The sequence below is a fragment of the Geotrypetes seraphini genome, chromosome 2 (assembly GCF_902459505.1).
Source record: "Geotrypetes seraphini chromosome 2, aGeoSer1.1, whole genome shotgun sequence".
NCBI classification, from domain to species: Eukaryota; Metazoa; Chordata; class Amphibia; order Gymnophiona; family Dermophiidae; genus Geotrypetes; species Geotrypetes seraphini.
This window is the reverse complement of record NC_047085.1, coordinates 374,540,649-374,555,145: the sequence shown is the minus strand read 5'-3', so window position 1 is coordinate 374,555,145 and position 14,497 is coordinate 374,540,649. Positions and strand designations below refer to the sequence as shown.

The 14,497-nt window shown below is 40.5% G+C and overlaps 1 protein-coding gene across 2 annotated transcripts in view; it reads left to right on the top strand.

Annotated features, from left to right (window-relative positions):
- The window catches only part of TMEM245 (transmembrane protein 245), a 201,473-nt gene extending 187,378 nt beyond the window's left edge, over positions 1-14,095 (top strand). For both annotated transcript variants that reach the window (XM_033930622.1, XM_033930623.1), the window contains 2 exons: positions 1,021-1,215; positions 13,632-14,095. In XM_033930622.1, coding sequence (XP_033786513.1) covers positions 1,021-1,215; positions 13,632-13,677 — 241 coding nt within the window. In that variant the 3' untranslated portion in view covers positions 13,678-14,095. The remainder of the gene's footprint in view (positions 1-1,020; positions 1,216-13,631) is intronic.
- The last annotated feature ends 402 nt before the right edge of the window (positions 14,096-14,497 follow it).

Sequence of the window (14,497 nt, the reverse complement as noted above, 5' to 3'; positions counted from 1 at the left end):
CCCCCCTATAAAGCAGCTTGGGAGCGTGACCTTGGCTGCTCTTTTTCAGATAGGGACTGGTCCCAGATGTGTATTGAAGTGGGTAAGGCTTCCTCCTGTGTTTTAATTCAAGAGAATGCATATAAAGTTCTTACTAGGTGGTATTTTACGCCTACCCGCTTGCATAAGATGTATCCAGGGGCCACTGATACCTGTTGGAGATGTGGGGTGGACTTGGGTATTTTCCTTCATGTTTGGTGGGAATGTAAAATTTTGCAACCTTTCTGGAAGAGGGTGGTGAGAACTCTATCCCAACTGTTGCAACTCCTTCTTCTCTTTATACCACAGGACTGTTTATTGGGCCTTCATAATATATGCTTACATTCCTGGCAAACTAAACTTCGTCAGTGGGGTTTGGCTGCAGCCAAGTGTTTGATAGCCAGCCATTGGAAAAGATTAGACCCACCTAGCCTATTGGAGTGGTCCTTGAAACTTCAAACTTTGGGGGTAATGGAGTTATCTGTTGCAAAACAACATGGATATTATCTTTATTCTACCCGGACTTGGTCTCTGATTATGGATAAAGTGGACTCTTTGGCCTAAGTTTACTAATGGGGTGGGGGGGTGGGGGGGATTGTTTAGGTTTTGTTGGGATGACTTCCTGAAGAAACAACAGGGGGCTGTCTCACAGTGGGGTCATGTTTTAGTGCTATGGGGGATGGGGTTCAGTTGGTGTGTGGATGTCTGGTTTCTAGTTCATAGCTATGCTGATGTGATTTTCCTTTAGAGATGGTACTACTTTTTTATATTATTGTTGCATATTGTATAATATTGTGGTGTAACTTGATATTCACTTCATGCTGTTTTGTATATTTTCTTCAAAAATCAATAAAAATCTTTCAAAATTAAAAAAAAATATATATATATATATTTTCAGGTATACTATATATTTTCTAAATACTCATCATTGTAGTATAAGTGGCTGTGGTGAAGCATGTGCCACAATATATTAATTTTCACTGGTTTATTCTTTTATTCCAGAGGCGGCCATCCCTACTTGACAGGCTTAGCAGTTGCTGGAGGAGCATACTATCTTGGACTAGAAGGTGCCATCATAGGACCTATACTTCTTTGTATATTAGTGGTTGCTTGTAATATATACAGCGCTATGCTGGCAAGCCCAACAACCACAATGCCCACTCCATCGCAAACACCATGGCCTTTACAGATACACCGGTAAGTTCAGTGAAGAAGAGAAAAAATTATACATCTATATCTGTACCAGTGATTAGTATGGGCTTCCCAAACCTGTATTGGGAACCCTCAGAGCCAGTCAGATCTTCAGGATATCCTATATATATATATATATATATATATTGTTTCAGGTATCATTTGGAGAGACTTGAGGCCATCAGCAAAAGAATAGTTAGGCTTTGCAGTTTTTGTAAGCGTATCATCCCTTAACCATGGCTCACCAATTGACATTAGAGTAACGTTGAAAAATTGCCACTTGGCAAAAAGTTTTTCGGTCTCTGCAGTTCAGCAAGAGTTTGAGAAGCTTTATAGCCATCACACTGCTCCAACGTGTAAGATAATTTACACTATTCATGGCAAGTTTCTCAAAACAGGATCTGTTCTTAACAAACCACGTAGCAGAAGGCCTGCTACTACCACCACCAATGAAAACACTGAACTCCTGGAGCAGGCATTTGCGCAAAGCCAGGGAAAATCCATTAAGAGGGCTGCACTGGAACTCAGCATCAACAAAAGTTTGATTCAGCGGATGCTTTGGAGAGTGATAAAGCTCTACCCCTTACGACTTCAGGTTGTTCAAAAACTTCAAGCGGAAGATTATGATGCTCATGTGGAAATGTGTGAATCACTCCTGCACCATTACCAAAACGACCCTCAGCACTTGGAAAAATTATGGTTCAGCGACAAGTCTATCTTTTATTTCTCTGGTCAGGTTAACCGACACAACTGTCGAATTTGGGGAAAATCAAACCCAATAGAAATTTTCGAGCATGAACGAGACTCTCCAAAGCTAATGGTTTGGTGTGCAATCTAGCACTGGGCTGACTGGACCATTTTTCTTCCGCGATGCATCCGGTAACACGACCACCATTACAGGGGAAAATTACCTGATGATACTGCAAGAATTTGCTGTGCCACAACTTCAAGCGAGGAGTGACGTTGCTAATATCTTTTTTCACTTTGCAAGGTTAGTCAGAGATTTCCTGAATATCATGTTTCTGGACTGATGGATCAGTCGAAGGGGTCCCCTGACTTTACACCTTGTGACTTTTTTATTTATGGGGCTATATCAAAAGCAAGGTGCTCTAAACCTCATAACCTGACACATCTTGAGGAAAGAATATGCAGGGCCTGCAGTAAAATCAGGGAAGAGATGTTGCAAAACATCAGAGAAGCTTGCATCCGAAGGTGGCTGTAAGTTATCGAAAATGGTGGCGCTCATGTAGAGGTATACAACTAGTCTTCAAGGCATTGGCATGTGATGGCAAGCCTAGCAAGTAAAATTGCAACAACTCTTTTGTTGATGCTAAGAATATGAATAAACTCAGTTTCTTGTGTAATTTTTAAGAATTTATTAAAAGTGTGTAGTGACTTTTGGAACACCAAATATATATATATATATATATATATATTCTATCTGGAAGATATCACAGATGTTTGGCTTTACATTTCTCAAAACTGTGAATTTGTGTCTACAGAGATAACATGCTTCTTTACAACAAAAATGTTATAAATATACAGAGTTGAGAAAAAGACCTTGGCTCCATTGTTCCTTTGCAAAGGACTTTCTTATATAACAGACTCCACAGGTGACCCTTGAGGGGAGAAATGTTGGCCTAGTGCCTAACCCTCATTAAGCCTGGTTCTAAGGGAGAGGTTGTAGAGACTCAGCATTAAAGATAGTTTTAACAGCAACCTGTGAACTGCAAATATAATTTGCATATATTTGCTTGAGGAGAGAGCTGTTGACTAAATGGCTTCTTTTGAATCTGTTTAGGACCTTTTTGAGACTTTGGGGGGGAGTAAGTAGGAGAGAGGCCTGGAAAACTCTTAAACTCAGGCCAAGTGCACTATATTTCATGTGTGTGTGAATCCTCTCACTCTAACTGTAAAGCGGACCTTGAGAGACCTCTGGCTGGTTTCAGCCTCTTAGTTTGAGATTGAACTCTGAGGACTTTCTTAGAGATAAGACTCCACAGGTGACCCTTGAGGTTAATACCTACCCGCCCACCCCAAAGTGGAGCTTTTTTTAACTCTTCAGCTAACCAGGAACAGGGCATTGCTTAGGTAGGATTTTTCTATTATTTCTTTTTTCTTCCAAGTGTAAGTACTTCTACAACCACATTATGGCTGGAAAACATGTCACCAAATCTTGCTGCTCAGGTTACAGCTTCTGTCTCTGTGCAGACAGAAAATGTTACCCAAGCAGAGGGTGTGTGGTTCCATGTGCCAGCTGTCTTCACCTTGAATCCCTCATTATGGAAGTAAAGGAACTGAGAGAGGAGGTGGCAAGATTGAGAAGCATCTGTGAGAATGAGAGGTACATCGATGAAATGGTTCATGAGGTGTCAAAGATTTCTAGCAGTGGGGAAGAAGAGGCTGTGCTGAGGGAAGACAGATGGAATCCGATTATGGAACCCTGCAAGATTGGTACTGTTATACCACCTGTCCTTGAACTGAAGAATTGGTATGCTGCCCTGAAAGTGAAGTGGAGGAGATGAGAGCATCCCAAGGAGAGGAAGGACCAAAGCTTGAAATCTCTAAAATTGCTGAATCCATGACCACTAGGAGGCAGAAAGTAGTGGTGGTTGGCGATTCCCTTCTGAGAGATACAGAAGCGTCCATCTGCAGACCAGACATGATATCCTGAGAGGTATGCTGTATACCTGGTGCTAAAATCCAAGATGTTACAGAGAGATTGCCAGGACTCATCAAGCCTGATGACTTTTATTCGATGCTGCTCATCCACATTGGCACTAATGATATTGCCAGGTACCCCTGCAAACACATCAAAAGTGACTTTGTGGCTCTGGGAGAGAAGATGAAGCAGTCAGGTACACAGATGGTATTCTCATCCATACTGCCAGGTCAGGCCAGGGTAAGGGCCAGGTCAGAGAAGCACGCATCCTGGAGATGAATGTGGGCTACGTGGATGGTGTCGTCAAGAGAATTTTGGCTTCCTGGACCATGGGATGATTTTCCAAGGGGTGATGAGCAGGGATGGTATACATCTATCAAAGAATGGAAGAAGTGTCTTTGGAGGCAGGCTGGCTAATCTACTGAAGAGGGCTTTAGACTAGAAGTGATGAGGAAGGGTGATCAAAGCCACCGGATGAGTATAAGCCCTCAAGTAAGTAAATCACTGAATACCTCTACATGGATGTGAAAAGGGGACAATGTCTGGAAGGCATTATATACTAATGCTCGAAGTATGGAAAACAAAATTCTGAATCTAGAAGCAGTGATGGAAGAAGATGAGTTAGATATAGTGGCTATCACAAAGATAATGTTCACGGAGAATCATGGCTGGGATGTAGTTATACCAGGTTATAATCTGTTCAGGAAAGACAGGGTAGGAAGAAAAGGAGGGGGAGTAGCGTTAAATGTTAAAGATCATATTGAAGCCACACAATTGCAGGATCTGTAGGGCAAGGAAGAGGCACTGTGGATCAATTTAGAAAGAGGGAATGGTAAATATATTTATATTGGTGTGATATATAGGCCTCCTTCACGGATGGAAGAAGTGGACAGAAATTTAATAGTAAACATTCAGAATATATCTAAAAAAGGGGAAGTTTTACTAATAAGTAATTTTAACATAACATAACAAAATTTTTTATATACTGCAGTTATCTCGCGGTTCTGTGCGATTAACAAAAATTAAAATACAAATGTACACAATATAAGCTCAGTTAATCAAAATATTTGCCAAATAGATCATGTTGATTGGGGTATCCCTATTGCAGGGTCTTCTAGAAGTAGGGGGATCCTGGATTCTCTACAATGAGAACTGTTCCAGCAGTTGGTAAAAGAACTCATAGAAACATAGAAAGGTGATGGCAGAAAAGGGCTACAGCCCATCAAGTCTGCCCACTCTACTGACCCACCCCATTAAGTCTGAGTGCTGCTCGACCCACGTAGGGATCCCACGTGGATGTCCCATTTATTCTTAAAGTCGAGCACGCTTGTGGCCTTGATTACCTGCGTCGGAAGTTTGTTCCAGTGATCTACCACTCTTTCTGTGAAGAAATACTTCCTGATGTCACCTCTAAATTTCCCTCCTCTGAGTTTGAGCGGGTGCCCCCTTGTGACCGAGGGTCCCTTGGGAAGGAATATATCGTTTTCTACCTCGACACGACCAGTGACGTACTTAAAAGTCTCAATCATGTCACCCCTTTCCCTGCGCTCCTCTAGAGAGTACAGCTGCAATTTGCCCAGTCTTTCCTCGTATGAGAGACCCTTGAGTCCAGAGACCTTCCTAGTGGCCATTCGCTGGACCGACTCAGCTCGAAGCACATCTTTACGGTAATGTGGCCTCCAGAATTGCACACAGTACTCTAGATGAGGTCTCACCATGGTTCTCATGCGGTTTGGGGGTCATACTGAACTTAGTGATTACAAACGGGAAAAGTGTTTCTGATGTTACAGTGGGTGATCATCTGGCATCCAGTGATCACTACATGGTATGGTTTAATATTAAGACAGGTATAGAGGAGGCTCATTCAAAAGTAAAGGTTCTAGACTTTAAAAAAAACTAACTTTATTCAGATGGGGATTTAAATCAAGGAATTGTCTGGATGGGAACGTCTGGAAGGAGTAGAAATGTAGTGAGCAAAATTGAAAGGAGTTATTGTAAGGGCGACAAATCTTTTTGTGAGGCAAATAAGTAAAAGTAAGAGGAAAAGAAGGCCATTTTGGTTCTCAAAAGTAGCTGAGAAGCTAAGGAATAAGAGGTTAGCTTTCATAAATTACAAAAGATTGCAGAAAGAGGAAGACAGGCAAAAATATCTGGGAAAAGTTAAGAGAGGTTGGTCAAGAAGTCTGGATAGCAAAGATACAAATGGAAGAAAAAATAGCTGGCATGGTAAAACAGGGAGCCAAAACATTTTTTTTAGATATATCAGTGATAGAAAGAAGTACAAAAGTGGCATTGTGAAACTCAGAAGTGAAGAGGTGGAATATGTAGAAGCTGATAAAGAAAAGGCTGAATTGCTTAAAAAATATTTCTGTTCTGTGTTCATGGCTGAAGATCCAGGAGTGGAACCATGGAAGACAAATGTGAATAGGGATGGTAGAGTGGTAGACCCCGATCGATTTTCAGAGGGTTGTGTTCATGAGGAGTTAGCTAAATTAAAGGTAGACAAAGCGATGGGGTCAGATGGTGTACATCCAAGGGTGCTAAAGGAACATAGGGAAGTTCTGGTGGCTCCTCTGACTGACCATTTTAATGCTTCTCTAGAGTCTTGTCTGGGCGTTTGTGCCGAATGCTCTTGCTCAGCCAGTTCAAAACCTCACTATATGACTGTCCTACTATTTCACAAACATTGTGGATATTTTGCCTATGATCTGTAAGGATAGTCTCACAAACTTTTTCTATGGTTTCCATTGTTGTGTTTGTTGACGGTCGTCCGGAATGGTCATCGTCGTGGACAGATGTTCGTCCTTGAGGCATTTGTACCAAAGAAAGGTTTTGCTTTGGCACATGGCATTATCTCCAAAGGCTTCCTGGAGCATACGATGGGTTTCTGCAGCAGTTTTTTAAAGTTTGAAACAAAATTTAATGCAGATTTTTTGTTCAGTAAAAATATCAAAATCTGCCGAGTCGCTAAAACGCAACCCTACAAAATCGTATAGAACAAAACAACGCGACCACTCAGCCAGAAGCCCGTTGGCACACTGATTCACAAAGCATTCTGCTAGACACCTCTAGCGGCGGAAGGGCATACTATGTTCAGTTTGCGCGCGCTGTTCATATTCTCTAAACTTTTGGGTAGCACCTTGTGCTTAGCATATTGTCCACCATGGGTGCTTTGTTCACAAAATGATTTCAGATTGGTTCTTTCTAGTCCAAATGTTGTACAACATGAAACTACACATAATTGTGCCTTCTTTTTTGTTGCATCAGCATTATGAAATTGTTTGCCCTGGAAATTAAAGTTGAATTGTCTGTTAAAAAATTCAAAGACATTTTGAAAACATTTTTTCTTTCAAAAATCATTTCCCCCCAAATTCTATAAGAAGCTTTAAAAATTGCATGCACAAATTTAGGTGTGTGTCAAATTTGCACATGCAGTTTAACTGAATAACAAGCCAATTAGCACAAATAATTGTAATCTTAATGAGAAATTTTTAGCACTAATGAATTTTTGTTAAAAGGTGTAACTTTAGGTACGGGATCTGCACTTTAATTTTATGCATGAGTCAGAAAACGGGGTGCAGAAATGGGAGGGTCATGAGCAGATAGAGGGCATTCCTGCGAGTTATTTGCACAAATATAAAATAAGGGGGGGACCCATGCCTAATATTAAGAACAAAGTTTTGCACCAGGTTTTAGTTGGTGCAAATGGATGCACCTAAAGTTAGGGGTAATTCCCCTAATATCGCTAGGCATTTTCTTTTTAGTGCCATCTATAAAATTCAGTCCTTGGTGTATTTGCTGATTAGTGTATTGGAGCAGACTTGGTTTGGGGAGATTTTATATATACGTTATTACATTTTTATAGATTTAACTTTTAGCTGATATTATTTTTGGTTTTATGAAACTGGAGATACATTTCTTGTTTGAATGGCCTCTGTATTACCTACAACTTAGTGTTCCTTTCTCATTTCTTCATTTTAGCCAGTACACCACTTTGGTCTAACCATTAGTAAAGACAATATTCTAAGCTTCATAAACTATATATTCTGTAAGGGCACACATGTGGCATAACATGCAAATGCAAGGGGGCATACAAGTGAACAGGCTGTGAGTCCCTTCTGCAGATTATTCAAAATACTTCTGTTAAAATTATCTTCCAGGCAAGGAAATTTGACCATGTTTCACCTTTACTAATTAAAGCACACTGGCTCCCTATCGAACACAGAATCACTTATAAAATTATTTTACTTACATTCAAAACTAGAACTTGTAACAAACCAGAATTCATAAACAGACTTCTTATCCCATATGCCCCCCTCAGATCACTCCGCTCTGCTACACAACATCTTCTTAATATCCCCTCCCTGAAAAATATTAATACCATACGCTTAGACATCTTTTCGGTCACTGCACCCTCCCTCTGGAACTCCATACCCAATTACATAAGAGAGGAAACAAATTTAAACCAGTTTAAATCCAAACTAAAAACCATCTTATTTAAAGACGCCTTCAAGTAGCACCTACTCTTTTAAAGATGCTGTTTAATAGCAACTGCCCTTCTAAAGACAATTTGAGTTCCTTTCTTTTAGCCTTTCCCCTACCTCTTGTTCTTTCCTATAAGATTGTAGTTTGACCCCTTCTTTCCTTTTGTTACTAGTCTGTCTGTTTAGTTAATTGTTCCCCCAAATATGTTTATTCACTTGACTGTTTTTATTGCCTAATGTACATTGCCTAGAAGCCTGATTAGGCGGTATAAATTTTTTAAAATAAACTTGAAACATGCCTATACTTAAGTTGGCGTAACACTAGTAGTCTATAATAGAATCAGGGGCATCTAGTTGCCATTATAGAATAGGCTCTCACCGTGTGCCCTCAAGGTACCTAAATGAAAGTGCCCAGTTAAAGAATAGCTTACTTATTGTATTTCTTCTATTTTGTATTTCTATATTTTTGAAGAATGATGTAGTGGCTGTATTAGTCCACTTTTCAAGGTAATATATAGAAAGAAAACAAAAACATAAAGGAAATAAAGTAATACCTTTTTTATTGGAATAACTTAGGGCTCCTTTTACTAAGGTGTGCTAGCATTTTTAGCGCACGCACAAGATTAGCGCCTAAAAGGAGGTGGTAGCGGCTAGCACGTGGGGCATTTTAGCGCACGCTAAGTGCGCGCTAAAACCACTAGCGCGCCTTTGTAAAAGGAGCCCTTAATGCATTTTATGATTAGCTTTCGAAGGTAACCCCTTCTTCAGATCAGAAATAAATGTTGACAAGTATCGATATATATAAGGGAAACATGTTTAAATGTATACTGTGACAGTTTCACAGGAAGAGGGACAGGTGGGTGGGTAAGTAGGAGACAGAAAGGCAACAAAGCTGTTTAAATTTTTTTGTAGTGTGAAAAGAAGCCAAGGTCTTTTAGTCCTGTCTGGTGGTATCAAAAGTCTTACATTCATGGATTGTCTTAAAATTTCCTTTTAGTTTTCTCACCATAGAATTATTTGTGCAGTGATCAGTTTTTCCAAAGTGTTTTCTGACAGAGGTCAGTTCATATTGTAGTCCCAGCGAGAACATTATGGATTTAGCTAGACGCTAAGATTTCTGAACAGTTCTGTATTCTCCTTCCCCGACCCTGAGGAAGAATGAAACGTGTCGGTGGGGATTGAGGCAAAACTGTTCTAAGCTAAGTGGCACTTTAATAAGCTTACTATGAAGTTAAGGCTATTTATTTATTTATTTATAATTAAGCACTGACACTTTATTATAAATTGACACAATCAATACAAGAATGTCCAAGTGCATATATTACCTTATCAAGTAGAAAAGTTCACCGTATACAAGTTCCTATGAGGATGGTACCACACTAAGTAATTAAGATATTTACAGAATTGTGTGGCATTCTGAGGAACATGGTGATGGTAGATATTGGACAGATTGATAAGTTTAATTAGAGATTTTGTACTTATTTGAGCGTTGTGAATTCTCAAAAGTATGGCACATTTACAAACCTCTACAATTCTGACAGAGGTGACATCCTGGTTGGTATTGCAATTTTTAATATGATATCTGTTTAGGTTGATCTTAGTCTATAGCATCTGGCCTATTTCACCAATTTAGCCGTCTTCTTTGTGCTTTTTGCATTAAATGATATACACCACATTAGAGGATAAGCATATGAAAGATCCCCATGTGTTGAATGTTTTTCCCATATGAGTGACCGTGGGATCCTTTGAGATGTGCTCGCACATTTTGCAACTTGCCACACTGCAAAGATGTGTGCCATTCTCTTCATTGTGGGATTGTGTAGGAAGTTTGTGTTATACCAGTTTCTTTATTATATTAGTTGACAGACGGAAAGCACAGGTGAAGATGGGAATATTTATTTTAGGAATTCATTTTTATGGAGTAATGGTTATAGATCTTTCATAATTTTTCCTAGTTTTTCCAGTTCTGGATTGTACATCACTACCAAGGAGGTCTTTTCTATGGTTTTCTTGTCCTTGTAGTGCAATAGGTTTTCTCTGGATGTTTTAAGGGATGACACAATATTCTTGGACACTGTTTTAGGGTTGTATCCTTTTTGTTTGAAGGACTTGATCAGTGTTTTTAGGTTTTATCTCTCTCTTGGGTCAGAGCAGTTACGGTGGTATCCTGTGACTTGGCTGTGTATAATGGATTTTTTTTATAGGTGAGGGGTGGAAGCTGGAGTTGTGGAGGTCGTTGCATCTGTCTGTAGGTTTCTTTTAGATGTGTGTATTTAACCATACTTGATAGAGACTGTGGTGTCTAGAAAATTGACTTTTTCTAGAAAATAGTTAATTTTGAATTTGATTGTAGCATGGTATGTATTGAAAGAGTTATAAAATTGTTTTGAGAGTCTCTTCTCCCTCAGTCCAAATCATAAAGAGGTCATAAATATACAGGTGGTAGTCCAGGAATTTAGTCTGAGATATATTTAGAAATGTCTCTTTTAATTCTCCCATGAAGAGGTTTGCATATTGTAGTGCCATCCTGGTGCCAGTGATTTGCAGATAGTATCATTGTTAAAGCGGGGTGAGTGTTGGTGGTCCAGGGTAGATATTTTTAGGAATTTGTTACATACAGAAATGCCATCTGCCTGGGGGATATTGCTGTATAGTGATTCTATTTCCATCGTGACTAGAAGTGCGTTGGATGGCAGCTGCTCGGTATTATTTAATTTGTTCAGGAAGTCCATGGTGTCTTGTATGAAGCTCTTTGTCTTCTGCACTAAGGGTTTAAGAATCCTCTCTATAAATCCAGATATTTCTTCTGTGAGTGTATATGATTGGTTTGCCAGGGTTGCTAGGTTTGTGGATTTTCGGCAGCATGTAGAATGTGCCTACAGAAGGATTTTTGTAATAAATTATTCACCTTTTGTCATTTGCATTTTGTTCTTGATTTCCTGACTTTGGTATCTTGGTATAGGAATTTTGTCTCTGTGCTATCAAATGAAATATATAGAGTTTGAATGTTTAGTGAATTTACATAATTTATATTTTTCATGGCTCTGAAATTGGGGGAAAAATGCTACTTATGTGGTGAACATATGCTGCTGACCACAGAAGTGGTGTTAAATATTGGTCCCAATATTTTTATGATGATGATTTCTGTCCTTAGAAATATAAAAACTGAGAAAAATGAAGGCAGATAAAGACAATATGACCTATCTAGTCTGTCTATCCATGCCATTTACTATCCCTTCCTTTCCCTTAAAGATCCATTGTATTTGTCCCAAGCTTTCTTGAATTCAAATACGTTTTTCGTCTCCACTGCTTCCACTAAGAGGCTGTTCTCCCACATTCACCACCGTTTCTGTGAAAAAGTATTTTCTGAGGTTACTTCTGAATCTGTCCCCTGTCACCTTCTATATGAGGTCTCACCAGAGTCTAATCCAAGGGGCATCATTACCTCCTTTTTCCTGCTGGCTATTCTTCTCCATATGCACCCTCTGTTTCCTTTTCTACCTGTCTGGCCACCCTAAGATCATCACATACGATCACATCGAAGTCCTGCTCCTCTTTCGTGCACAAAAGTTCTTCACTTCCTAAACTGTACATAGTAACAACCAGCATTTCCCACTGCTATCTCCACTTTTTCCTCTTCGGGTTCTTGGCCTGCAAGGTCCTGGAGCACTACTGCCAGGTTGTGCCTGGCTGTTTCTATGGGAAAAGTCTGGGTTGTAAGTTCTTTCCTCCACCTCCTGCGTTTCTTTTGCCAGCCCCCTACAGAGTCACCTGATGCTAGGCAGTTACTCTTCAACCGTTTCCTCTGCTTACTGCCTGACACATCTTCCTCTTCCAACTTCTCCCCTAAGTGTGCAGAATGAATTGATCGGAAGGCCTCTCTCTTCCCTGCAGTATTATGAAGAGTGGTGGAGGGTTTATCTTGCAGTTTCTGTGGCCGACAGCCGCCGCGGCCTGCAGCCAAGAGGGGACTTCCCTCCACTTCAGATTCACCGAGCTCTGGAACAACCTTACCTCCCCTCTTCGGAACCTGAGTTCTCTCCAACCCTTCCGTAAACATCTGAAAACCTGGCTTTTTTCAAAAATCTAACACTCCCTCCTCATCTGACATCCTAGTCCTCTAATATTCTTCTTTCCTCCGATCTTCATCTAGCCCTTTCCTTGGAGTTCCTTTCTCACCACAATTCCTGTAAACCGTGCCGAGCTCCACGACTATGGAGATGGTGCGGTATACAAACCTAAGGTTTAGTTAGTTAGTTAGTTAGTAACATAGTAAATGACAGCAGATAAAGACCTAAATGGTCCATCCAGTCTGCCCAATAGTCACTCATTATATATTCATGGTTAAATTGTCTTTTCTTTAATATTTCTGGGCAATAGACCATAGAAATCCGCCCGATACTGTCTTTAGATTCCCACTGCTGGAGTTGCCATTGAAGCCCACTCCTACCTATTCTAACCTGTCACTGGAGCTTCTTTCAAAGCTCTCCCCATATATGGGACCAAACCACCATATATGGGACACAGACCATGCAGGATTGCCCAGTACTGGCCTTAGTGTGTTTTATACCATTCATTTTTCTAATTAGAGACCCTCTGTGTTCATCTCACGCTTTTATGAATTCTATCACCGTTTTCATCTCCGCCACTTCTATCAGGAGGGCATTCCAGGCATCTACCACCCTCTCCATGAAAAAAGAATTTCCTAACATTGCTCCTAAGTCTGCCATCCCACAACCTCAAATCATGTCCTCTAATTTTACCATTTTCCTTTCTCTGGAAAAGATTTGTTTCTATATTAATGTCTTTCAAGTATTTAAACGTTTATATCAAGGGTGTCAAACTCAATCACACAAGGGGCCGAAATCTAAAACACAGGCTAAGTCACAAATTGTGTGCATCTAAGAAGTCTTGGTACCATATTTTAGTTATTCAGATACTGCTAATATCCAGAACCAGTGCTCAATAGCTATCCAGGAAAGTTAAGGTGGCTACTTTTTTTCTGGTTCACTTGTTCCGATTGCTAACAGGGCATTGGCACTGAATAGCAGCAGGACACAAAATCTGGTTCCATCTTTACTCCACACCCAGACCACCCTGGCATTTCCCAGGTGGTTCTGAGACCGTCTGACCAAATATTCATTGGCACCTAAATAGTGCTGTTGAATATCTAGCCAGGTGCTGATCAGCAGGAGTTGACAGGAGTCGTTCCAACCCAGTTAACTCACTGAATATAGACCTTATTGCTTATTCTGAAGTATAATTTTTTCTTGCAGGCCTTTTAATGACAACATTGATGAACTGAAGTCTGCTGCAGAATGATGTAGTTCAGAGGCACTGAGCCTGTTCAAAATGAAGGACACTCCATGCTTGCTTGCCTGCATTGATTTCAGAAAACTTTGTGGCTTTTGTGACTCCCTTCCAGCTGTGCCCTAGACAGGATTCACAATGAAGAGACATTTCTAGTGAATTGAGAATGATGGTACAACATCTACTGGCTTTAGTTCTTAAGCATTAACCTTGCTGGAGGAAATGCAGCTGCATGTGGTTTGATATATTCACTCACAACCTTACAGCCCAGATGCCTTTCGATTTTCTTCACACGGGGATTTTGAGAGCTACAGGTCTTCACACTGGATTCAAGGCCATCAGTCAGCTATTAAATAAATCTGTCTTTGCATTTGATTTTTACTAATGTTGCTGATACTTTTTTTCTGCTGTGGTACTGTAATTTGATACATGTGATGCAGATGGTGTCAGGTCAAAAGCGCGCCGGGACAAAGGTGCGCCCAGACAATTGAGCGCAGCGCGGAGGCGCGCGCCGCTCAAAATTACTGTTTTTAGGGCTCTGATGGGAGGGGCGTGGGGGGAACCCCCCCACTTTACTGAATAGACATTGCGCCGCGTTATGGGGGGATGTGGGGGGTTGTAAACCCCCACATTTTACTGAAAACTTCACTTTTTCCCTGTTTTTAGGGAAAAAGTTAAGTTTACAGTAAAATGTGGAGGGTTACAACCCCCCATAACGCCGGCGCGATGTCTATTAAGTAAAGTGGGGGGTTCCCCAACAAAACCCCCCGTCGGAGCCCCTAAAAACTGTAATTTTCTTCGGCGCGCGCCTCCATCTTGCGCTCATAAACTG